Source organism: Pleurodeles waltl, chromosome 8 (genome assembly GCF_031143425.1).
Source record: "Pleurodeles waltl isolate 20211129_DDA chromosome 8, aPleWal1.hap1.20221129, whole genome shotgun sequence".
Classification (NCBI taxonomy): Eukaryota; Metazoa; Chordata; class Amphibia; order Caudata; family Salamandridae; genus Pleurodeles; species Pleurodeles waltl.
Genome location: NC_090447.1, coordinates 404,555,714 through 404,582,829, shown reverse-complemented (window position 1 = coordinate 404,582,829; position 27,116 = coordinate 404,555,714). Strand labels below are relative to the sequence as shown.

General features: G+C 43.3%; 1 protein-coding gene across 1 annotated transcript in view; it reads left to right on the top strand.

Annotated features, from left to right (window-relative positions):
• ATP10A (ATPase phospholipid transporting 10A (putative)) overlaps positions 1-27,116 on the top strand; it is a 1,009,168-nt gene that overhangs the window by 592,704 nt on the left and 389,348 nt on the right. Inside the window, exons 4-5 of the mRNA XM_069204275.1 lie at positions 13,688-13,794; positions 22,896-23,027. Coding sequence (XP_069060376.1) covers positions 13,688-13,794; positions 22,896-23,027 — 239 coding nt within the window. The remainder of the gene's footprint in view (positions 1-13,687; positions 13,795-22,895; positions 23,028-27,116) is intronic.

The window sequence follows — 27,116 nt, the reverse complement described above, 5'->3', positions numbered from 1 at the left end:
TTCCTCAAATCCTGAGCAATTCGTAATTTCCCACATTGCTTTCGCAATCCCATTATCAGTGAATTACATGGACGGCTCAACACTTCTTTAAAAAATTATTGGTTTACAAACTCTGCAATTATGGGTGCAATCCCTTCAATTGTGTCCTGTGTCATATGGTAATGAGGAATATGGGGAAAAATCACGTCAGGTTTAAGTGGGACCTTAACTGGCTCAACTCCTTCTGTTAGACCAATGTCTTTACCTGTAAAAGCCCATACTTTCATACTAACTGTTCCCTGAAAGTCAGACGGAAGATCTCTCACTGTGAAAACTGGAAAAGAGCTAATCAAAGAGTACTCCTCATTTATTGTCTCACAACCTGTTTCCGGGGTCTGGTCATCTTCATCATCACTGTCTGAATTTCAATTCCATCATTTGAGCAAGTAATTGAGCCTCTCATTTTACACAAGTCCCTTCCTAGTAAGGATACCGGACTCGAGACACAAATGTGAATTTGTGTAATCCTTTAAAGTTGCCAATTTTAACCTAAGCTGGTTCTGTAATTGGGTTGGTCAAATACTGATTCGCGACTCCTACAATCTGGACCGTTTTTCCTGAAAGGGACAATTTGGAACTTCTGCAATTCTTACTGTAGAGCATGTAGCTTCTGTTTCAACCAAGAATGAAACTTTATGACCCATTACCTTTCCCTTTACATATGGAACTTTCTGATCTACTTCTATGGAAGCTGCAAGCACATATTCTTCTTCATCCGAACTCTCACTCACCCAATCGTCGTTTATTCCATTCCCACTGTCTAGCGGGAATTGGTGCACTGTGTTATTACTCTGATTAAACCTTTGGCATGTGACCTGCTGGGAAAGCATCACATGCTGCTGCTCCATTGGGGCTTGAGGTATTTGAATTTGCTGTTGCATTGACTGCGACTGGGGCATCTGCAAACATGGCATTTGCACCTTTTACATGGGCTGAAAGCCTTGCATCTGATTCACATTGCTTTGAAAATTTGGATTATAACCTCTCATTCCCAAGCCTCTCATATTTTGAAAAGAATCGGTATCACTCATTTGCTGAACAATGCCTTCCTGACTTAACATCGGACACTCCTGCTTCCAATGTACGAAGCCTTCGCAAGCATGACATGGCAACAATATCTTTATTCCCTGCACATCATTCTGAACCACCACAGTACTCAAATCAGGACTACGATTCCCATTTCCAATCCCTCCTTGCCTCTACCTCTTGCTTGATTCTGAAACACTGTTTCCCTGTTGCTGTTGTTGCAGAAAATTTCCCTGCATTGCTGTTTGTGCAGCTTTAAACTGTATCACCATTGCCTTTTCTTTCAACTTTCTCTGCTTCAACTCAATCTTGTCACTACAGTACTTTGCATACTGCAATACCTCATCAGTCGGTTGTGCTTGCCAGCAAATCAAATGGCTCTTAATCATCTGACTAATTTTAGTTTTCAATCCTTCAACAAATCTGAATACAAAATGAATCATGTCTTTTGGCTCAATCGTCACTGTACCACTCCAAGTGAAAATTCTACCTATGAGAGAGATTCCAGGAGGGAATTTTGTCCATGCCCCGGAGCAGAAGTGACATTCTGTCATCCACAAATGATTATCCCAGGTTGAGAGAGAAACCAGTGGAATGGTACCAGCAGACAGACAGGTTTGTGAAACTTGCAAAATGCCTGTGGGAGGACTTGAACACCATGTTAGAGATAGTAGCTCCAGCAGACTTATGGGGTTGAATGCAAGAGGAGCGTAAATTGGCTGACAAGAGAACCTCAGAAAGATCCAGCAACAGGTGCACTGTCCCCGGACGTAATGAAATATTACTATAAAGTGAATTAATTTTTTAAAATGAGAATTTCCCCCAAGAAAATTGACTGGCAGAGAATAGACAGGACAGCCCGGGAAGTGAAAGAGTCCATACGTGCCTAAATGAGATTGTTACAGGCGTTCTAACATTGTACCTTAGAGGTAAGATAGTGGCAAAATTAGATAATTCTAATGCTCCATTTTGTGGTAGTGTGGTCGAGCAGTATGCTTATCAGAGGGTAGTGTTAAGCATTTGTTATACACACACAGGCAATAAACGAGGAACACACACTCAAAGACTTACTCCAGGCTAATAGGTTTTTATATTGAAAAATATATTTTCTTAGTTTATTTTAAGAACCACAGGTTCAAGATTTGCAGTAAACACATTAAACGCAATGTATTTTACTTAGATACTTTAGGAACTTTGAATAAAAGCAATATCATATACAGTCTCTGTAAAAATGGCAATAAGCTATTTTCAAAGTGGACACTGCAAAAATCAACAGTTCCTGGGGAGGTAGTAAAGGTTAGATTAGGAGGTAAGTAAAACACTTACAAGTCTCAGTTCTGGGGCATATGCAGCCCACCGTTGGGGGTTCAAGGCAACCCCAAAGTTACTACACCAGCAGCTCATGGCCGGTCAGGTACAGAGGTCAAAGAGGTGCCCAAAACACATAGGCGCCTATGGAGAACAGGGGTGCTCCGGTTCCAGTCTGCCAGCAGGTAAGTACCTGCGTCCTCGGGGGCTGACCAGGGGGGTTTTGTAGAGCCTTGGGGGGGACACAAGTAGGCACACAAAACACACCCTCAGCGGCACAGGGGCGGCCGGGTGCAGTGTGCAAAGCAGGCGTTGGGTTTTAGTTAGAAAACAATGGAGGGACCCGGGGGTCACTCTAGCGGTGCAGGCAGGCACAGGGGGGGCTTCTTGGGACAGCCACCACCTGCGCTAGGCCGAGGGTCACCTAGGGGTCAATCCTGCGCTGAAGTTCAGTTCCTTCAGGTCCTGGGGGCTGCGGGTGCAGTGTTGGTTCCAGGCGCTGGGTCCCTTGTTACAGGCAGTCGCGGTCAGGGGGAACCTCTGGATTCTCTCTGCAGGCATCGCTGTGGGGGCTCAGGGGGGTCGTCCCTAGTTACTCACAGGCTCGCAGTCGCCGGGGAGTCCTCCCTGAGGTGTTGGTTCTCTGTATCTCGAGCCGGGGCGTCGGGTGCAGAGTGAGAAGTCTCACACTTCCGGCGGGAAACGTGCAGTCTTGGAAAGTTGCTTCTTTGTTGCAAAGAAGTAGCTGGTTTCAAACAGGGCCGCTGTTCACGGGAGTTTCTTGGTCCTTTAGTCCAGGCAGTCTTCTGAGGCTTCAGAGTTCGCTGGTTCCTGTCGGATGCGTCGCTGGTTGCAGGTTTTCGAAGTTGGAGACAGGCCGGTAGGGCTGGGGCCAAAGCAGTTGTCGTCATCCTCCTTCCCTTCAGGCTTGTAGGTCAGCAGTCCTTGTTTCTTCAGGTTGCAGGAATCTAGTTTCCTAGGTTCTGGGGTGCCCCTAAATACTGAATTTAGGGGTGTGTTTAGGTCTGGGAGGGCAGTAGCCAATGGCTACTGTCCTTGAGGGTGGCTACACCCTCTTTGTGCCTCCTCCCTGAGGGGGGGGGGGCACATCCCTAATCCTATTGGGGGAATCCTCCAAAATCAAGATGGAGGATTTCTAAAGGCAGGAGTCACCTCATCTCAAGACACCTTAGGGGCTGTCCTGACTGGTGGGTGACTCCTCCTTGTTTTTCTCATTATCTCCCCTGGACTTGCCACCAAAAGTGGGGGCTGTGTCCAGGGGGGCGGGCATCTCCACTAGCTGGAGTGCCCTGGGGCATTGTAACACGAAGCTTGAGCCTTTGAGGCTCACTGCTAGGTGTTACAGTTCCTGCAGGGGGGAGGTGTTGAGCATCTACACCCAGTGCAGGCTTTGTTTCTGGCCTCAGAGGGCACAAAGGCCCTCACCCCATGGGGTCAGAAACTCGGCTCTCAGCAGCAGGCTGGCACAGACCAGTCAGTCCTGCACTGAAGGATTGGGTAAAATACAGGGGGCATCTCTAGGATGCCCTCTGTGTGCATTTTTTAATAAATCCAACACTGGCATCAGTGTGGGTTTATTATTCTGAGAAGTGTGATACCAAACTTCCCAGTATTCAGTGTAGCCATTATGGAGCTGTGGAGTTCGTTTTGACAAACTCCCAGACCATATACTTAATATGGCCACACTGTGCTCACAATGTCTAAGAATAGGCTTAGACACTGTTGGGGCATATTGCTCATGCAGCTATGCCCTCACCTGTGGTATAGTGCACCCGGCTGTAATGCCTGCTAGAGGGGTGACTTACCTATGCCACAGGCAGTATTTTGTGGGCATGGCAACCTGAGGGGGAGGCCATGTCGACTTTGCCTTTTTCTCCCCACCAACACACAGAGTCTACAATGGCAGTGTGCATGTGTTAGGTGAGGGGTCCCTTAAGGTGGCACAACATATGCTGCAGCCCTTAGGGACCTTCCCTGGTCACCGTGTCCTTGGTACCACTGGTACCTTTTACAAGGGACTTATCTGTGTGCCACGGGTATGCCAATTGTGAAAACAATAGTACATTTTAGGTGAAAGAACACTGCTGCTGGGGCCTGGTTAGTAGGGTCCCAGCACACTTCTCAGTCAAGTCAGCATCAGTATCAGGCAAAAAGGGGCGGGGGTAACTGCAACAGGGAGCCATTTTCCTACACCTTCTCTTCTTGTCTCTTTTCTTCACCACTCTATCTTCCCATTTGTATAATGCTCCCCATGTTTGAATGCTCTCTATCAGTTCCTTAAGATGAATTTTCATTCCTGGTATTCTCATGTTCTCAAAATCTTTTGAATCGAAATCTAATCTGGAACTCCTCTTCTGTAATCTGTAACTCCTGCTTAATTTTCTCAATCTGTATGTCATATTTCTCTGATAAGTCTAATCATTTCTGATGTACAACTCCTGCTTTGATTGTAATCAGCTTGCATACGTAACGCAACTCGTCTTCCTTGAATGTATCAATCCTGTCTAACCCCATGGTTCCCTCAATAAGGTCTTCTGCCTCCAGTCTGAGTCTGGTAGAATTCAGGGCACTTCCTCCATTAGGATCCCCCTGAGTTGTACTCAACTTCTCAAACCATCCAGTTAACTACTGAGCTGTCAAACCTTGTAACATAACGTTATTGTGACTCACATCTGGCACTTGCTGTAATGTCAGATTTTGAGTTTCTGCTGTCACCATGCTTAGATTTGAATCTATGTATGATCTCACCTCGTTATTTGGAGGAGTCCTGAAAGGTCTTAAATCAGTTAACGGACGAGGTTACATCAAACGTCAGTCTCATGGGAGTTGTCATTCTTACATTCACGTTGTATCTCTCCCTCTTTCTACGCTCAGATTCGCAGACTTCTGCTCATTGTTCTCGTTATTTCCTAGGGCAAACAACGGTATGACTGGACCTAAGGTAACTGGTACTGACACTTCATCTGGACTTGATCTGACATTTGGATCTTGTGGATGCACTATTCGTGTATTCTGATTTATCAAGGTGAATGACTCTGTCTGCGATACTGTTATGGGGATGTATCTTAGAACTGTCTGTGACTGTATTGGGGACGTCTGACTCTTCAACGTGTGTCAAAGAATGCAAATCCCTTTTTTCAGTGCTCTTTCTAGCATTGTTCTTGTTATCAGGAAACAACTTAATTCCCTGTAAAGACTCAGTTCTACAAAATTTCTGCTCACTATCCCATCTAGCCTTTGCTAGTGTCTTTACTGCTTTTCTCATTCTCCTCTAGAATTTCAGTTGCTGTTTAGCCACTAGTTCCCAAATTGCTAAAGCTTCGAACTGTGTTGGTCTCAGAGGAGGTTTCAAATCATATAATACTCGCCTCAAATTCTCTAGGCTCCTCAAATTAAATGTTCCATGGGCAGGAAACACCAAGCTCCCATCTTTCTCTGTCACTTTGCACCATTGTTTCAGCCAAAGACATGATATAACACCCTGCTCTACGAATACAATATAGGTGGGTGTACCTTCTGGTGGTGTAATTTCTCCTATTCTCATTGGAACATATGTATCTCCCCTTAAGGCACTCTTCAAAGCTTTGAAACATTTCATCTCTGTGCATTTATGCTACTTTCAATCAAATCAGGAAGTGACTTTCAATTGCAAAATCCTTTTCGCCGACCATCTCAACCAACGACGCTTCACGGTTGTCCTCCAATTCGTGCGTGACCCTTCTCACTAACTAACCTATCCCAGAGCGGCTCTAATGACGTCACGCTCACACATACAGCGGCTGACAAAGTCTTTCGGCTTGTCCTCCCAAACTCAGTCTCACACGAAACTAATGTAAAATTATTGTGAGCACTTAACAAAATCAAAACCCAATTTGTTCTTTTACTACAGGTAGGGTAACACAATTGCTTCAGAAACCTTACGGATTTTTCACTAACGGCCTTTCGTTCTAGCAGCTACTCTTTCTTTCTTAGTTTCCCTGATTCGCAAGCAAAATTCGACCCGCAAATTTTCCTCTCAACTGATCAGTGGGTCTGCCTGGTGCATATAGGACTTGCCAGATCTCAGTCGAAAAATGTTTCACTCACTTTAAAACGTACTCTCAAGTTTCACACACGTGAAGTTTGATGACTTCCCTACTCTCACACTTTGGAGAACACAAACTCCTCCTACAACTTAATTTGGAGAAAGCAGTCTCCTTCAACAACTTGCTTTGGAGTACGCAAACTCCTTAAACCCTCACAAACATCACAATTCACCTGCGATTTGCATAAGCTGTGCAAACGCAAAACCTATTCCATTCACACTGTCACTGGAACGCTGAGAGCATCCTCAAACAATCATTGGCAATCTCCACGGTTCTGGGAAAGTCATTCTAAGTTCTTAGGGACAATATTTTCTCTCCACTTTTTCGAATCTGAAAATCTTAACTTTCACCAATTTCTCTTACCTAATCTGCAAATTACTTTCTCCCTTGTAGGGGATGAACCATTACCCTACTACCATCTCTGAGGACCTGCTATTTCTCAAGGGGAAACTTTGCGGTGGCCTCTTAAGGAGACGTAACCGTCCGACTCTCTTACCTTCTCCAGAGATCAAATGCAAATGACTGACCTTATGATGATGGGCTCTTAAGGAGTCAAACCATGTACCGGGCCTTTATGATGGGCTCTTAAGGAGACTATCCATGTACCTGTGCCTTTATGATGGGCTCTCAAGGAGACTAACCATCATACTCTGCTACCATCTCTGCGAGCGTGTCTGACCTTATTTGAGTTCTTATCTTTAGTTCATAAGGGGACGCGTTAGAGGTTAGATGGACCTTTTGACTGCGCTTAGAGTAAATCCCACCACAGGACGCAATTTCAATACAAATCAGTAACAATGCCAATCAACAGTATCAATAATCTTTGGAGTCAGTAATTCCACACACCTTGACCCCTTTGGCCATGAATAACCACACCTTTCTTGTAAAAGTTAGAATGTTTATTTCCTTATATTAACAATGCTAATATCACATAACTTAGTCTCAAAATCAGATGGTGTACATACAGAAACAACACTGGTTGACCAAATCTTCTAAAGAATCTCAATTTAACCAAAGCAACATCTGATCCCAACTTATCTCTAAACCATGCTGGAAACATCTTGGTACAACCCGACCTTCCCCTCATGTATTCAAAAGGGGCAATACCTGTGATACTATTGGGGGTACTACAGGGGTAAAACTTCCTCATAATGCGTTGGAAACAGGCGGATGCCGAAGCCAGCCCAAAAGGCATCCTAAGAAATTTATAGGCTCCCAACGGTGTCACAAATGATGTGAGATGTCTGGAATCTGGGTGCAAAACAATCTAATGGTAGGCTGAGGATAAGTCCAGCACACTGAATACTTTCGAACCACCAAGACCTGACAATTCCTCCGATATATTAGGTAAAGGTTGGCGATCAACCCATATATGCCTATTAAGGTCTCTAAGGTCCACACACATACGGATTTGTCTCCCATTATCTTTTGGGGCTAAAACAATGGGAGCCAACCATTCGGAATATTCTATCTCCTCAATCACACCGGCGTTCAAGAGCTTGTTCAGCTCCGCCCTAAGGGGTTCTAACATCAATTTTGGAACTCTCCTCACCTTATGCACGGAAGTAACGGCATTCTTCTTCAGAAAACTTTTGTGCACAAAATTGGACAAACAACCTAGTTCCTCACTAAACACAGTGGGGAACTCCTCGAAAATCTCGAGGTCCTCCTTACCATCATTCACCACCATAACCTGGCACTTAGCGTTGGGGTCTAATTTAATTCCCATATCTCGTTGGTGACGCCAACCAAGTAGATTATTTCCTCGTTTAGCTACATAAACTTTTCCCACAGTGCCCTTATCCTGGAATTGAATACACATGATCTTGTACCCTATCACTTCTATCTTGGTGCCCCCATAACTGACAGGGTTGATATCAGGCTCGGTTAAGGAGTGAAAGCCCTCCCCAAAAATTGCTCACCAATTCTTGTCCCCTACCATGGTATATGGAGATCCTGAGTCAGCTAACACCGTAACCGCTTTCCCATCAAGCTTAATAATACACTCAGGCATGACAACAGGCCCAACATCTACCATTCCCACATTGTCTCCAATATGGTTAACATCCGGTTCAATATATAAGATCATTTTGTTAACACTCTCAGTGACAGAATCTATGTTATACTTGTCATTATTGCAGACTCTGGCATAATGACCCTTCTTCCCACACTTCCTGCACTGGGAATAGCGTGCAAAACAATTTGAACTGTTCGCTGTGTGTCCAGAATTGCCACAGCGGTAGCAACGTTGCAGTCTGGGTTCTTTCTTTCTCTCCTGAATAGATACTGGTGCTTTACTGTCAGTGCTGACTCTCAAGACTTCTTCCCGGAATTGGGATGCTTGTACCATACACAAATTGTCCATCCCATGGTCATTCATCTCTTTAATCCAACTGTTGGTGCTCTCCATTCCTTCAACAATTGCAATGGCTTCTCTTAAATCGGGGTTTTTTGTCAATAATTTTTCCTGAACTCTTTTGTTGTTCGTACAACGGACTAATTGGTCACGAATAAGGGAGTCCGTGAAGTCGGCAAAATCACAAGTGCGTGCTAACGTGCGTAAAACAGCAACATAGTTCCCCACGCTTTCCGATTTTCCTTGGGATCTCGCAAAAAACTTGTGTCTTTCCAGAACAACATTGAGTTTGGACTCAAAATGTGCCGCTAAAATTGCCACCGACATTTCGTAAATGTCTATGGGTTCCCCTTCCGCCCCTCCAATAGGTAGGGTCTCAAGACTATCATAAACATTCCTGTCTTCAATTCCCAAGTTGTGCAACAAGACTGCTTGTTTCCTGGCTGGAGAGAACTTTTCCCCTCCTATTGCTATCAGGTAGGAATCGAAAAGATTCTTCCAACGTTTCCACAGAAGAATCGGGTCCCCTTTATCTGATAAAAAGGGGGGTGGTTGAGACATCGTGGGGGTAGCCATTATAGGTTCACAACGAAGTAAGCAATAACTTGTTGAAGAAATGGAAATGGACAGTATATTTGCAGCAAGGACTTTTAATAAGTAAGTTGGTGGGAACCTTGTATAATACAATGGCGAACGTAGAGATGAGCGCTTTGCACAGTTGTAACCTGCGTGCGTATATCACACACAAATGAGTGGCAAAACTTGTATAACGTTAGCGGTCTAGTTGTTGAGATGAGTTCATGAACAACATTCTTTCCATGCACACGCTCTTATGTAATGTCAGCAGGAGCGCGTGCAGGACATTTTGAACCCCGTCACCAAGGCTGCGCGCTGTTAAGTAAAATCAGCAGGAGCGGCGTGAACGTGTTGCCAAGGCCGCGCGTGCAAGACATGTTAGAACGCGTCACTCAGGCCGTGCGTACAGCCTCCCGCTGAGAGGCTCGCGCTGGCAACCTAAACTGGCCAAAAATCAAAAGGAAAATAAAAATAAATGGCCTCACGAAGCCTGAAGCACTGGAACAGCGAAATCTTGAATGCCGGAACGTCCGTAAACTCCACCTCCACTCCAGTGAAGATCGCCGTGGAACCACCTCTGCACACGCAGTATCCACTCAGAGAAGGGCCGAGGACGAACTGCCCAGCTTCCCGGCTCGAATAAGGTCGGACTCACAGCTAGGCTTCCAGGAACGGCGGCGCCCTCGGCAGAGCAATGGATATCAGGGTAAGAAAACTCGTGGGTCCTGGGTTGGTGGTGATGGTGATGCCAGAGTCACCTCGTCGCCAGTGTTAAGCTCAGACACCGGGGGTATGGAAAAGTGAGCTTTATTATTACACCACCAACCCACAAAGATGCTTCAGCTCCCGTTCCCACCAACCGTCCAATCCCTCTCACCGGATTCTAAACACGAGTCATCACACCTGGAACCTATGTGACAGGGATTCCAGACCGTGCCCAACATTCTACAGTAGCCACAACACAATAGCATACATTTAGATTCAGCAACTGAGTAACATCAATTATTTATTAATAGCAGCCCACTAATCTTTAGGGTCATCCCTCATTAACCTTCTGATTATAGTAGCATGTTTGGACTTCATGCAAAGCAGTTTAGTCAACATAAATTTGAAAAAACATCTAACTATGGCTCTATCAAAATAGCAGTTGGTACCTAGGAAAAAAAGACAAATTACATCAAACACAATAACATTTGATTATACCTCTCCTCAGTAGGGATCAGCAAGCTGCAACTGTCTTCGTCAATTGGACATCAGTTCGGTCAGCAACGGACCATGAAAGGGGTTGGTTCAGAACTGGGGCTCTAAACTATCCAGACTCATTTGCAAAGCATAGTCTAAGGATCCCCATTCAGCATCAAAAGTTAAGCAATAAAGTTGAAGATAGAATTCTTTATGTAGCAGAATCAAAGCGGATACACCTCATCGGTGGAGAAGGGAAATGGCTAAGTTAAAATAATCTAAAACACTTCCCACATTGCTATTGGTCAAAAAATTATACATTTACATTTAGTCCAATGAAAGTCGAATTTCAAATCTGAGATATAACTAAGCTGTCTTTCACATGTCGATGTTTGGCTCCTCTTCTCCTCTTCCCATCGTCGGACTTGTCAGGTAACAATTTTGTATCTCTCTGTCCTTTAGTGAGTGCATCCATTGTTAGCTCCTGGGAACATCACTTTCTTACACACTAAACTTTACATTGTTGCTTCTACTAGCAAGCAGATTCTCATGAGAATGTTAAACATCTGCTAGCGTTTGGGTCAACTCAGTGAATCAATACAAGTGTTCATTTTTCGAAATAGCCATTTTATGTAAATTATTTGAACCGTGCAACTTAACATGAGGCTATGCAACTAAGCCCATGACCTCGCTAACTTAAGGCCTACAATTAATAAAGCAAATACATAGTAAGTAATCATTAATATAACATACTGCTACATTAATCTAAATATGCGCACATCAAATCCATGTTAATAAGCAATTTATAAGAGCACTTTATGATTACTTACGACCACTCAAGTAGGCACATTTTCCAAGTTGTGCATTATTTTCTAAATTAAATCAAAATTGTATGCAAATTCAAAATTCAGAATACATGAATATTTATTAGTAAAAATTCAGCGTTCACATACATCAGGATGATGGGTCGGTAGAATGCCTGTGTTGGTCCTCCATTTTGCATATTTGGAATCAATGTTCTCCATTGACATGGATATCACTGCTGATCTCCTAAAGGGGACTGACATGGAAAATAGAAGTGGCAATGATAAAGCCTAATCAAGGGCAGCTAAGGCATGACTTGGGACTGTTGTAAGTTCCCTGAATGTGTCTGACATTTGAAGATTCTCATCTCTCACAAATCTCACAACTTCCCTCATTTAAAGTTGTACTGTAAACAATTAAAAAAAAAGCTACTAGAACTGCTTAGAATATCCTTAATACACATGCATGTTATTCGTTTCAAAACATCATAATTAAAAAAAAGCTTTCAATAAATGTATACATTTATACATTTTATAACATTGGTTGATCGTTAGTGGAATATAAGGATATTTAAGCAGTTCAGATGTATTCCGTAAGTTCAAGATCAAAAACGTTATGCATTAATAGTGTCTTGCAGATTGCAGTGATTGTCAAACAAAGATAATATATTGCACATTGTGCATGTTGTTGTTGCACACATTACATATTTGTTTTTCATATGTTATACTTTGTCATTATCTGATCACGATCTGCAACATAATATTTAAAAAAAGGAATCCATGACCCTCAGGGTGCAATATTATCTCCAGTTAATGCAGCACATGAAATTTCGTTAGTGATTCACCTAATGGTGATCCTGTGGACATAGGTCAAATCACTCATTAAATAAAGTATTCTCATTGCACTCTTTAATGATTGTTTGAAAGAAACCCTTGAAGTTACAATCTGCAAAATATGGAGTGTATGGCCCGGACTCTTTGAAACACTTTGCTTCCTTTTGAAATTACCAGACACATCATCACAAACGCCTCTATGTATTACTCCAGAACCAGAGTTTGGACTTTAAAACACCAGGAATTCTAGCCACCTATGCGTGCAGTAAGTACTTTTAAGAGGATCCCAACCAATCCTTTACAAATTTTAAAATGCAGCATTTGACCCCCTGCCCCCACTTTTACAGAACTTCGGTTCCATACAATTCAAATTAACTTGGGATGGGTTGAATTTCACTCAGTGATTCTTTTTTCGTACATTTGAATTGTAAATATGTAGAGTACAATAGTGTTACTTTCATGTGTAAGTATATTTGCTTTGTGCTATGAAAGTTTCATTTGTTTTACGTTCAGGTATGCATGTTTCTGTATTTTTTTCGCTGCTGAAATTCACATGGGTTCAAATTCTCCAGGTATTTATCTCCTTCGAATCTGTAGGGTTCCTTTTGCATTGTAAACATTTCTCTTTGAAATGTTATACTGATAAATAAATGTAAACTGAAATACATGTTTAAAAAAGGGGCGTATACATTAACCTCTAAAAACAAGAGCAGACCTTTGGATGTTTCGTATTTTTTTATGCAGTAAGGTGTAACAACCTCGATCACTTTCTTCCTCAGGTAATATAACAAATTTCCCGACCTCCAGTTTCTTGTTTTAGACAGCATTGTATATACACTATTCTACAGAGCCAGACCTGATTCGAGGTTGTATGGCTTCCGTGCCAGTCTCGGTTGCCTTGCTCTTATTTGTGGATTTTAACTCTCTCTCTGTTTGAATCGCCAATATAAATGTTTGGTTTTCACAAGTCAGCATATTTGATGTGGCCTGCTCGAACACAGCTTTCCATTGCATATAAGAAAACAGTCAGGTTCAAACATCAGTTTGCTGCTTTCATTTCAACTCCACCTTGTGGTCACTAGAAATACTGCAACAGAAATGTGGACCTTCCATCATCAATCTTGACAGACAATGAAGTCCACTTTAAACAAGCACTTTCAATGCCAATCAGTCGCCTTTGCCCATAAAGCTAAGCAAGACTAATTGGAATTCCTAATGCTTGTTTTAAGATGTTTTTTTTTATTTTTGTAACAAACCTACCACATCTTTGAGGCACAGCGACCAGGCAGCTGTTATTACCTTTCGGGTGTTTAGGCATGATGCTAAGTAGTCTTATTCTGGGTGAACCAACTAGTATTTCCCCCACTTAAGCATAATGCCATGTTGCACCTTCAACATCTGTTTGAATGACATGGACAGTTTGTATTGATGTTACATTGGTAATTTCTCTTCTGTAGGATACATAAAAATGGAAAAAGAATAGGACTTCACAAAGAAAACCTCTTGCTTCGTGGATGCACTGTTAGAAATACAGAAGAGGTAGCTGGGATAGTTATCTATGCAGGTATGTATCTTTGCATTTTTAGTATTTGTATGTCTTCATCCTACATTCCTTTGTAGATATGGGGCTCCATTCTCAGTAGGAGGAGGGTACTAACTGCATTGCCAAACCTCTGGAGGCCTGAGCATATCAAAACCCCCACAGAGTACCCCTTTTGGTTTCATACATTGTGCTCATCCTGAGGGTTTTTCCATTAACTCTGCAAGATCGAGAAGTAGCAGATGACACCTAATGGCCAATTACATTTTTGTCACTTTTTTGGAGTTCGTCAGGAGTCTCCCACTTATATTAGCACAGGTCATGTGAGCCACTCTTAGCTTCTTGGATGTAATTGGTAGATTGTCGTACTCGAAGTCCTCTGGTAAGTTGATGTTCAAGTGCAAGCATAGGAAAGCAAAGCGGAACTCTTCCCCATCCCACCAATCTGATTCCGAAGAGAAGGCACAAGGTCATCACAATGCCAGTCACACTAGGAGACTCCATCCACTCAGGGTCTTGTATATTTTCTTCTCTGTGTCGAATTATATGCATTCCAATTCATGGCCTCCAATGACGTGAAGCTAGTAACATGGAAGTTGGTGATTCTGTTTTTTTTTCTGCTGGTTAGGAAGTGCAGTTTAACATTGTTTGGCTTAAGATCTTTCTACATTGTTCCAAAAGTTAATTATTTTGTTGAGAATATGCTTATGTTTCTTATCTAAGCTTCTGCTAGCACGTCGATCCTCAATAAGTAAACTTACAAAGGGACACATATAGGTCGATGAACCTTTTGACTTGTTTAAGATGTTCTTACCGTAGCTCCAGAATAGAAACAATAATCAATACACAATAATCAGTAATCATTAGTCAAATCAATAATCAATGGAGTCAGTAATTATCACACACCATGATTAAAAGGTCATAAAAAACCATACCTTTGGTAAAGTTTTGTAATTTTATTTCCCTTATATAAACAATGCTAAAGCCATGTAGATTAATCTAAAAATCAAATGATACACATATAAGAACAGTACTGGTTGACCAAAGCGACGAAAGAAATGCAGTCTAACCAAAGCTTGAATCACAATACATTCTAAGGCAACGGTGCTAATCAATAGCAAAGTCAGCTGCGATAGTGTTATATGCGACATAGAATTCAGCAACATAGCTCGTCAAACATCTGTCCATGCAAACTGTCAGTTGTCATGTAGATAGCCTCAACTAACCCGGATTAGCATCAGCATGTGAGGCTTCATGCAAAATAATTTAAAACCCAATTTTAGAAAACATCTAGCTAGGAAAACCATCACGACAGCCCAGTTGGTACCTAGAAAGAAAAGGCATAAACATACATTTCAGTCATATTGTCATACCTACCTATCCACAGTATGGGTCAGCAAACAGAATCAGTCTTCGTTCTCAGGTCATCAATCGATCAGCAAACATCAGGCTCTCAGTCAGAGAGTATGAGCCCAATGACAGAATTTCGAATCTCTTCTTCTCCCAAAGTCACTATAGATCTCTGGTCTCATTGTCTGTCTAAGTTCCCTCTGTTGCGTTGTTATATCAAAGTCACCTAAACTATCCCCTAATTCCCAATTGGTCAATTAATCATACGTTATTACTCTACCCAATAATATTTCTATACTAAATCTATGAATTCTAGTATTTCGCCCTTCACACAACGTTGATTGGTCTACTTTACGATGTTCTCATCAACCGGCTCGTCAGGTATCGAATTTGTTGCATCTTCTTCTCCAGTCAGCGTCTTCATTGTTCGCATCCTGGGAAAGTTCTTCAACACATATTACACATAACTCGTTACAATTTTTAGGACACTGTCTCCTCTTAGTTGGTTCTCATGGTATTAAAACAATGAACATTTCACAATCAGTTTACTCTGTCAGCATTTTCTATTAAGCGCTAAAAATACAGCTTCTGCATGAGGCCTGGCAACACTAGGCCAAGACATTCGCTAAGTTAAGGCCTACAATTAATAAGCAAAAACATACTTCACAACCCTTAATATGGCATATTACTCCATTAATCTAATACATTTCCAATATTTCGTAAGTATTAATCAATTAGTACAGTTCGTGAACACTGGTGGCCATTCTTCAAGGTCACAATTTCAAACGTGTACATTATTTTCTCTACGTTATTCATTTTCTACATAAGTCATTATTCAAAATACATAAACACTCCTTAATCATTTCTAATTAAGACATCTGCTTCAGCATTTCTATATGACTTCACAACCAATCTGTGATGTATTCTTTGACATTCTTTCTGAATCCTTCTTCAAATCCTTGGAGGAGCCATCTCATAATCTTGATGTACAGAGGATTTTAAAATTCAATTCCATGCAAGTGTGTGTGTGATTCGTCATGCCCCTTGCACAACTTCTCACCCATGAGTCGTGGATTTCCTCTCATGTGTAATTTTACTTGGGGGTTGGAGGACCACTCAGAGCACAATCCCAGACATGGTCTCTGATGAATACATCTAACCGCAGATTTTTCACCTTAGAATACTCGCAGGCATTAGACTGGATCTGGAAAAACATTCTCCATAGCAGTACTGCTGTGTGGCATCATGCAGCTCTGCACTGACTCCACACCGCCCTGAAAGCGAAGGAGTGGAGCCACATATCAATGCCATCCATGCACACTGATGTCGTTCTGCGCCTTCAGTTTGGACTTTGGGATCTACTCCCTACTGTTGGTGTTCCTATGATGAAAAACCTATTTAGGCAGTGTGTTAGAGAACAATGTTGCAACACACAACAACAGATTCTAATCCATTCCAGGACCACATGAAGCAGATGCCAGTCACAGACCTGCAGAAGATGTGTCTTTGATGTCTGGGCTCGGGAAACAACTCTAAGTTGTGCGATAAGTATGCCCTCATTCACTTAAAGCCTGTCCAAGACCGTGAGGTGAAACTGTATGTTGCACAAGACAACACAGGAAGAAGTTGCAGCCTTCACGTAGGTGCTGCTCACGCTCCAAGTCATGTGCTCAGACTGTGCTCAGACTTAGTACTGGTCCTGAGTATGTTTCGGTGACCATCCAGGGTCGCACTTGAAGTCCTCCAGTAAGTTGAAGTTTAAGTGCAAGCATACAAAAGCAAAGTGGATCTTGGCCCTATCCCACCACTCTGAATCGAAGGAGAAATCATGAGGGCATCACAATGCTAGTCGCAGTCCTTTGAGGTTTTATGCTATAGTACTTCTCAGCTGGTCCTGACACACCACAAATTTCCCAGGCTGTTAGTGATTGAAAATTGAGGCCTTCAAGGAGGCCATGCTTTCAATGCTTGGTGCGTTTCTGGCTCCCTCTGGTACTCCTTTCAGTCCTATGGACTTCATGGGCCCCTAGTCACTTACTGATGACGAATCCATACGGAGAACCATCTGTATCCTTGGACCTCCTTCCAGGCCTACACCAACACCAGTACAATATTCTACTCTGGCCCCAATATTGACGCTGATCATCACTACTGCAATGCTGGTGTTGACACCACTGTCGGATCCTGAACCGACTTCGGCTCAAACCTGATGGATGTCATGCTATGCCATTTTTTAAAAAGTGGATCCTGTCGTCCTGCAGCCTGACTCTAATACAGTGTCTCTGCTCTATTGTCTCCTTGGTTCTGATTTTGACCCTATGCCAAAGCATAGGCCACCTCAGGATTTTGATGATGCTGATGGGGATTGCTTACACTCTCTCTTCAATATACTGCTGATGCCTTACATAGTGATTTACAGAATGCCAGTGGCCATGACACCTCGTTTGTGAGAGCCTGACTCCCTAGTTGGACCATCAATAGAAGAGAGGGCCACATTTGCATTGGTGACCTGGTGGACAACTGATATGCTAGAATTGCAGCTACCCTCAGACCAGTGCAGAACAGATGTTCTAACTGGTTTTTGCAGCCTGGGCAAGGAATGTCTGAGCCTTCATTTCCTTGTAGTGTTTCCCTCAATGATACTTTGATGGCTACTTGGTCGAAGCCTTGTTCTTGCCCACCCTGCAGGTGGGCAGACATCACAGACCTACTGATCTGGCTTTTCTTATATGCACCCCACCCCAGAGATTCTTTTTTTTTACAGACTTAGAACAGTGAGGTGAATGCTAATTCATTTCCGTCCACTCCTCCAGATACAGAATCCAAGAAGATTGATGCTTTTGATAAGCGCATGTTTCCGCCGACAGCCTGGCAGTGTGATATGTAGGTGCTATTTGCATGCTTTGCCGTTAGACGCATGCCCTTTGAGACATGGTTAGAGAGATCTTGCCAGCAGTCCTGGAATATGTTTGGTCCGCTTTGCCCTAGTCGAGCCATTATGGGAAGGGTGTGCAGGTCTGGAAACTACAGATTGCCTGGAGAGAGCAGTAGGTGCTAAAGTTTCCTTCATCGACTTGTATGGATGTGTTCCGCAGAAACCTCCTGCAGTGTGAAGGCCTCCCTCATGGATGTGACCTTTGATGGCTCCCATCATTTTGGTAAGAAGGTAGACTCAGCATTTGACCATTTTAAGTACAGCAGAGCTATGGCATGCTCTTTGGGACTGTGGACACCTAGCAAACAGTTTTTGCATCTCTTCAGGTAGTTTAGAGGCCATTCCAGATGGCTGATGTATAACCAGAGATAGCCTTCCCAACCAGTGTAGCAGACTCCCCAGTCCCTTCAAAGCTGTGGATATGAGTGTGGCAGGCAGTGTGCAGGCCAGCAGGTGCATCAGTCCTCCAATTCCTCTTCACTGACGACAACAGCCACTCACTTTACCTCGCCCCTAATGGCACATGCCTGCAAGAGAGGGCATTCTGAAGGAGGGCAGAGGCTTCAGACATAACCTGGACATCCGACTTCTGTATGTGTTCCTGTAGAAGGACAAATTCAAAATGCTTACACTTGTCCAGACCCTATCGACTCTGGACCAGGGCGATTTATTGGTGTCCTTGGACCTGCATGAAGTGTATTTTCATGTACCTGTCATGCAGATGTTATATTAGGGTCAAGGTAAATCAAGAGCATTTCATTTGGATGTGCTGCCCTTTGACCTCATCACCGCCCCTCAGGTATTCACAAAAGTGATGGCGAAGGTCACTGATCATTTTTGGAGGTTGGGGATACCAGTATTTCCCATACTTCAACGACTGGCATTTGAAGGCAGGTTTGCCACACTTGGTTGTGGAGCACCCTCCAGATCATCATGATCCTAATGACATGATTGTTTTCACTATCAACTAGCCAAAATCTCATCGGACTCCTTAGTAGAGGCATCCATTCAGTGGGGCAATCCTAGCGATGGTGGAGTTCAGGACTTTCAGTCTGCTTCAACAAGTGCAGAACATTTGGGCTATAATCCCAATGTTTCAGCTCAGTCTTGCTTAGACCATCTCTGTGACTTATTAGCAGCCTCTTTGTCCTTGTCAGTTATGCTAAGTGGCACAAGGGCCTCCTACTATGGGATTTGAAGTTCCAGTGTACCTAACATCAAGACAACTTGGCCGATGCCATTCAGGCCTAAGAGGAGACTGCTTAAGATTTGCAGTGGTGGCTGCTTGAACACAATTAGTAATTAGTCCAGTAACAGGCTCCTCTCTCTTCCCCACCCAGAGCTGATGGTGGTGATGGACATGTCCCTGCTGGGCTGGAGAAGTCATATGGGGAAGGTGGAGATAAGAGGACTCTGGTAACCAGCAGAGGGCCAGCCTCTACATCACTTTGCTGGATTTGCAGGCAGTGTTTCTGACTCTGAAGGCCTTCCTGCTGTGCATCAAGGGGAGGCTCTTTCAGGTTCACATGGACAAAACCGCTGCCATGTGGTACTGCAACTAACATGGTGGAATGTGTCTTGAATCATTTGTCTAGCAGCTGTGCACCACTTGAGGTTGTTAGAGCATCAGAAGATATTTGTGAGCGCAAACCACGTAGCATGAACTCTAAATGGCAGAACGGATGAACTGATCAAGCAGTGTCTGGCAGATCATCAGTGGGGTCTAAATACCAAAGTGACACCGAATCTTCCAGCATTGGGAAGAACCATGGCTAAATCTTTCTGCCACCATTGAGAACACGCAGAGTTGAAAATTGTGTGCATTGGAATTTCCGCAATAGAAGATTAATTCAGCTTGAATGGAACATGTACCCCTTCCCATCCCTGCCTCTCCTGCTGCGAGTTCTGAAAAATACCAGGAATGACATGCCCAAGTCTTCCTAGTGGTGCTTGATTTGGCCAGGAGCGTGTGGTACCTGTTCCTTCTGGGCATGAGCACTTGTCCCCTGATCAGGCTGCCACTTCGTGAGAACCTTTTGTTTGTTTCAGCAACAGGGCAGGGCCCTCCAACAGAATCTACGCAATCTACATCCACATGTGTCGACCTTGAGCGTTGGCAACTGACTGTGTTTAAGCTGCCACCTAAAGTGGTCGATGTCCTCCTTATCAACAGGTGCCCTTGAATAAAATCCATTTATGCCAGCTGTTGGAACAAATTTGAGGCCTGGTACGACGTTCACAAAACTGACTGCATATAAGCAAAAATGTCAGACATGTTTTTGTTTGTTTTATCTTTGGGCCAGCAAGATCTTGCAATGGGTATTATTGAAAGTTATTTGTCTGCCCTTTCGGCCTTTCAACGCTTGTCAGACAAACTGTCCTTGTTTAATTCACCTGTCATGATCATATTTATTAATGGTTTGACATATATATTTCCTCCCAAATCATTTGTGGTGTTTCAGTGGGACCTTAACTTGGTTTTGACGTTTCTCATGTGCATGCTTCCTAGCACCTGCACAGCTACTCGCTATGTTTTATGATCTTGAAGTCTATGTTCCTCATTGCGATTAAGTCAACTTGTCGCATGAGTGAACTTCAGGCACTTTCTTTGCACTGTCTTATTCTGGATAAGTTGGGGCTGAGGACTCAGGCAGCATTTGTGTCCAAAACCGTAGCTCCCTTTCACATTGGGCAGTGTTTTTGTCCTTGACATTTGCTAGACTCCAATGTGGGCATCAGTGCAGAGCCAGCTGTTGGGCAGTCCTGCCGCACTGGGCGTTGACCTGGAGGGTGTACACTAGCCTCAGGGGGCTCTGTGTTTGGCATTAACTTAAGATTTAAAAGCACGTGCTGTAGTGTTCCTGCTGCAGTATTCCTTCTGCGTCCTGCTTTCAGACAGCATTAAAAATGTCAAGATAATTCTTTTGATTAATGTTCCTGCTAGAGCAGGCTTTTCCAACAAGTAGTTCATGAGCTACTGGCTCTCCAGCTACCTGTAGGTAATACTCCTGTGTGCAGTCCAGCCTAACAAATGAGAAGTTTTTGTTCGGCTGAATTAATATATGTATACCAAAATTGAAAAGTGTATTTGAGATAAAAATGTGTGTATTTTCTGTACTTGAAAGCTGATGTTTGGTGAAAAATGGTTGAATTTCCAAAATATATTTAAAGCTAATATTGGAGGGATAAATCATATGGCATTCAGGAGATTTTTTACAACAAAATTATGACTTAGTGCCAGTGACATTGCAGCAATGTCTGTTATGTATTACCCACATAAAGATATTCCAAATTGGCAAACCTTTTTTTACATTTCTGCTGGCAACCCTGCCTCAGGCACTGGCGTGATTACTGCTAGTAAATGTATGTAGGGTGCCTGCTGATGTACACTTGTCTGATGTGCTATTACGAAACTAATGATATTAGAAGTGTAAGAAGATCTGCAGTGAACATAAATAGTTCCTATTACAGAAAAGGTTGGAGACCCCTGTAGGGAGAAATCAGAGTTTTGTCTAGTGACAGTTTTAACTTGCCATAAAGTAGTGCAGCGGGTTAATATGCCTACTGCAAAGAACAAGTATGTATTTTATGTGGGTAGCTGAGTGGATTAGTAAAGCTAGCCTTTACCAGCACTTTAAAACAAATGAAATATATGTGAGAGAGGGGCTTTGGAGAAATGCGGGGCACTATTACTAGGTGCTAATGATGGAATCATCAGAGGATTGGGGGGGCACCAAAAATGATTGTCACACTGGGCTCCACCAGTGCTACATCTGGCCCTGCATCAATGTGTACATTTATGAAGAGTTACTGCCTTGGAAAACAGGTTCAGGGGGAAGGGCATTTCACTCACTCAGTCCTGCAAGACTTTTTGGCCCGAGCCCACGCCACAGACCCTCCACCTAGTTAGATACTGCTTTAGTATCTAGTCCGAGGTGAGAAATGTGCAGTTGGAAATATCCATAAGAAGAACATATTGCTTACCTTTGAAAAGGCTCTTTCTGATGGTTACTCTACTTAATGGCAGATTCCTCATCACCCTCTTATCTCTTTGTTCTGTGGAGTATTCCTCTTTTTTAACATTTAAAAGGGTCCAAGTTAGTACTCAGCACACTTTTATCAACAATTGTTCATGCTCCTCAAGAGTGCAGAAAGGGAAAAGACAATAAATTAAAATTAGCACACTGGGATTTGCTTATAGGTGGTACACAGGAGCATTGCTGTGAAGAAAGATATCTGTATCCTGTCTCGCGCCTGGGGAATATTGTAAGATGAGAAATCTGTAGTTAGAGTATCCACCAGAAGAAGCGTGACCAGAGGTAACCCATTTCTTTGTTTGGGTAAAGCCAGCTTCTACCCTAAAAATAGTGATGTATTGGGTGGCTAAGGAGAAGGACTTATCAGGAAGTGGCAGGATTGGGTATGCATGTGGTTGATATTTTTGTAGAACAAACTTAGACAAAAGGCAGCATATTGTTCTGTGGGATCAAATACGAAGATAAAGTTAACAAGTGATGTAAGTGGTTGCTGGCCTCTGGACTGTCAATGCATTGTTATGTAGTGTTCTTTAAGGAAGTGCATCTTCAACGCTTTCCTAAACTGGAGCAATGTTGGGGTGGTCCTGATGGATACTGGGATGTTGTTCCACATCCTGGATGCATAGATGGAAAAGGTGGATGGGTGCTGAGTGTGGTGGAGTAGCACATTGGTTTGGGTGAAGCAGCGTATATGCTTGCCATAGTCACAGGTATATTGGCAAAGCACTCACCTTTCCCAGTACAAGGGATGACACCCTTTGCCTAAAAAGGATCGATTACTTTGCTTTGTTTTTTATCTGCAGGACATGAAACCAAAGCACTCTTAAATAATAAAGGACCACGTTATAAGCGCAGCAAACTTGAAAGGCAAATGAATACTGATGTTCTTTGGTGTGTACTCATACTTCTTATAATCTGCTGCTTTTCTGCAGTCGGTAAGTTTTCTCTTGCTCAAAAATCACGCATTTTGAAGCCATGTTGAAGTATTCATGTTACATAACAGGTAACCGTGTAATATGGTCCAGTATTGCCATTAAGGGAATCCGGCGGCATCATAAACCATGAGGCTGAAGACTTAGTGGTTTGTTAATGTTACCAGAACCTCGAGATGGCACCGTAGGATCATATTACACGTTACCTGTTATCTGTTCTTATATTAAATGTTTATTTTGGGTTAGTTGTCTTAAAAAGGCTATTTGCAGCTAACAGACGGCATTGACTGGAATTAGAATGTTTAGGTTTTGTTTAACTTTCATGAATAAACTGATTATAAAACAGAGAACAATGTTGAGAAACAGTAGATTTATGTGATCATGTTGCTGCAGCTTTTACTGCATAATGATGGATTTACCGCATTTGCTATCTAATTCGCTGGATTTGCAGATAGCAGTAAAATGCTGTTTCTAGCTCAAATGTATGAAACAAACACTACCAGTGGATGTTAAACGTACTTTGCCTCTTTACCTCTAAATTTAGATAACCTTGCTGCATAATTTCGTCGTGTAGCCCTGACAACGATAAAACTCTGCAGAGTGGTTTAGGGGCTGCCATTGTGATGCTTAAACCCATATTTCACATGGAGCCATAAATATTTTTGATATTTAACAGGTCCATTTAAAACTTGGGTGTTTATACCACTGAATTTTGTGAAAGAAAAGCACCCAAACATTTAACTAAAAAATATATCAGACTCAGACCTATGGTGTGCCATTGCTACGTTTTTCTGAAGGCATGCCTGTGTGTTAGGTGACATACATAGCATGAAATTAATTAGCTTGCACAGCTGTTAAAGTGTTTGTTGATGACGTCAATCTCACAGCATAATTAAACTGCAAGAAACCTGTGGGACCAGAGCGGCTAACAGAAGAAATTTGAAATCTTTATCAAGTTCAGCGTTTCTTTAGTAATTGCCTAGTTATTATAATTGTGATATGGTCTACTATAGGCAAGTGTGGTCCGACATGACACCTTCCTTTTCAGTTCCCATCCCCCAATTTGCACCCAGGCACCAGGCGACTAAAGTATAGACTTAATTCGCATTTCTGCTCTACAGAGGCTTAAAGTTTAAGATGAACCACAAGTGCATATGTCATATTTTTCAACACACAGGCTCCAGGGCAAGGCTGAACTGGGAACCACGAGCAGCTCTGGCACATTTTGTCAGACAGCACCCATAATGCACAAAGCACGCCTTTCGACTAAAAGGGGAATTTGGGCATTGGGGAAATCTCCCTCACCACCCCACACCCCCAAAGACACGCTTGGTAAACATTTTCATAACACCAAGAGCTGGAAAGACGTTTTCATAAAGAACACAAAAAAGGTGGCAAGAATTGAAGCTGCAGTGTAGAATCCATAGTCTTACTGGGGAGGGAAGTACAGTACTGATGAAGGGGCTTTTTCTGTACAGTGCAAACAGTCTGACGTAACCATTGTGCGCCAAGAGGCCGCCATACATGTAATTTTTTCAAAGATGCTGGATACAGGCACGGCCCTCATTATGTGACAAGCTGTTGGGCTGCCCATCCCAGTCGGTTAAAGATGTTCCAGAGACCTAGTGAGGTAACAGGCAGGGTGGGTCAATTGTTGCGCTCTTTAAACACTCTACAGCTCGGGTACACTTTGCAAGACATCCCGAACACTCCAGTGTACAAGGTTCCCCAATAGTTTCCTTTAATATTGCTCATAGCACTATGCCCTCTCAGGATGCACAGACTTCCACAGCTAATCCAAGGCAAGTATGCCCGGCCAATGGACTATCCAGCTAGTGCAATGCAGGCATGGCTCAGAAGCTTACTCATTTAGTCATTCACAGAAGAAGAGACACTCCTCAGAGAGGAGGCAGACACGTGGATATCTTTTTAGAAGTGTGTGGCACATTATAAAATGTAGACGATCAGCAGAAATGTAGACGATCATAAGTAATTGGAAGCAGTACAATAATTTGACATGCAGTAGTGGATGGGGTGACGAATAAATGAGGAATGAATGAACACATGAAAGAATGGGTGGATGCAGCTATGAATGTATACAAGAATCAACAAACGAACGGAGTCATAAACAGATAACTAGATGGATGGTAATGATGGTTGAATGGAGACATGAATGTATATAGACATTAATGCAGGGAAGGAGAGATGAATCAATGGGTGGGTGGATGAATGCAGCCATGAAAGCATTATATTCTGAGAGTTTCGCATGGATAGCCATCATGGTGAACGCGCTTTTCATGGTGTCGAATTTCATTTTGAAAGACCTGAGGTCTTGCTCAAGCGCAGCTAGTTGCGCCTCTGTCGCCTTGAGGATACCTAACTGTTTCACAATGTGAAAGCTGCAACTAACAAATTTGAAAGCCTCACATAGTGTTGACAGTGAAATGATTGACCTCTTGTTGTTTACAAAACAGTCAATGATCATAGTTTGGACCTCATCTCTATAGACTGAGTAGCATAGGGCCCTGGGAGGTAAGCGCCAGGTGAAGGCCTGTGGTTGGCCAGTGGTGGGGAGTGTTTCAGCTGGACAGGGGCGTGATCTGAGAGGGTACAGGACAAATGTGTCCCGGCGGTGGCCCAGATGAGAACATCCCAGGTGAGCAGCCAATAATCTATTCACGACCACGTACCGTGTGCTACTGTAACACAGGTACTCTCTACTCTATTTGCGTGCATCAGCCAGCAGACATCGGTCAGGCAGGTATTACTAATAAGTGTGTGGAGTTGCGCCACTGTGTTGGCATTGGGTCATCTATAGGTGCCAGGGAAGTCTGCCGCATGATAGAGGACCACATTAATACTGCCCCCGACAGCTCCTGATCCCATGCTGACGATCAGTTGCCACACTTCTGCAAAGAACTATGAGCTGTCAGTACTGGGGCCATAGATCGAGGGCAGTATGACTGGGTGTCTGTAAAGTGTGCCAGCAAGAAGGACATATTGCCTGTTAACGTCACAGATTGTCTGACTTACATGCCACGGCAAGCCCTTGCGCAGAAGTATGGTGGTCCCCAGAGTGTAATTGGAATAGAGAGACATATGCATCTCAGCATACTATCCCGCACGTAGACGGGAGGTGGACGCCTGAGTAAGATGGAGTTCTTTGAGATAACAGATGTCTATGCTATGACTGTTGAGATAAGCTTGTATTAACCGGGCATTCCACTGGTCGTTCAGCCCTAGAACGTTCTAGGTCAAGCATCTCGTATTGATCATTACACTGCAAAAGTGGAGCGAAATGCCGTAGTGAAGGCAGGCCAAGTGTGGCCCACCAGTTGTGCGGGGCGATGACTCTTTGTGGTGACTTACCAGGTGTGATATGTGGAGGGAGATAACCAGGAAACACAAACCAGTAAACAAAGCCATCGCCTACACACTTCAACCACAAAATTCAACCCCAGAACATAGTTGAGCGCTCCTAAGCCACCCACCTCCCAAAACCCCATCCCAGAAACAACCATGCAAAGTGGGAATCATCCCAGGAGGTGTCAAAGAGCCAGGCAGACTACTCAGTCTGGAAATAACTGTGTGGTCGATGAGGTGCGGGTGCACCTGAGCTGAGTTGGTGTGAGCACAAAAACATGTAGGAAGTATCATAAGAGAAACAGAGCATATTGGTGGTGTCCAACCGTCAATGATGGCCACAATTGAACTACAGTTGAAGAGGTGGCCCTCACCAACTGGGACACAGCATCGCCTCTGGCACCAAAGCTGTTCTTTGTTTTCACTGAGATGGCCATCATTGTCATGAGCAGGGAAAGTTCGAGGAGTTACTTTCTCTGCCAAGAAAACGTCAGTGCAGCTTTGGCATTGGTAACGTAATGAGGCTCCCCAATGTGGTGCATCTACAGCTTGGAAGGGTAGAGTAAGGAGCAGGCAATGTCAGCCTTTTGAAGAAGTTGTTTTACCGGGATGAATTTGTGTTGGGCTGCTTGCACTGCCAGTGTAAAATCAAGATAGAAGAAGACATTATTTTCCTTATTTTGTAGGGAGCAATACTCACAGGCTAGCCGGCGGATCACATTGCATTCT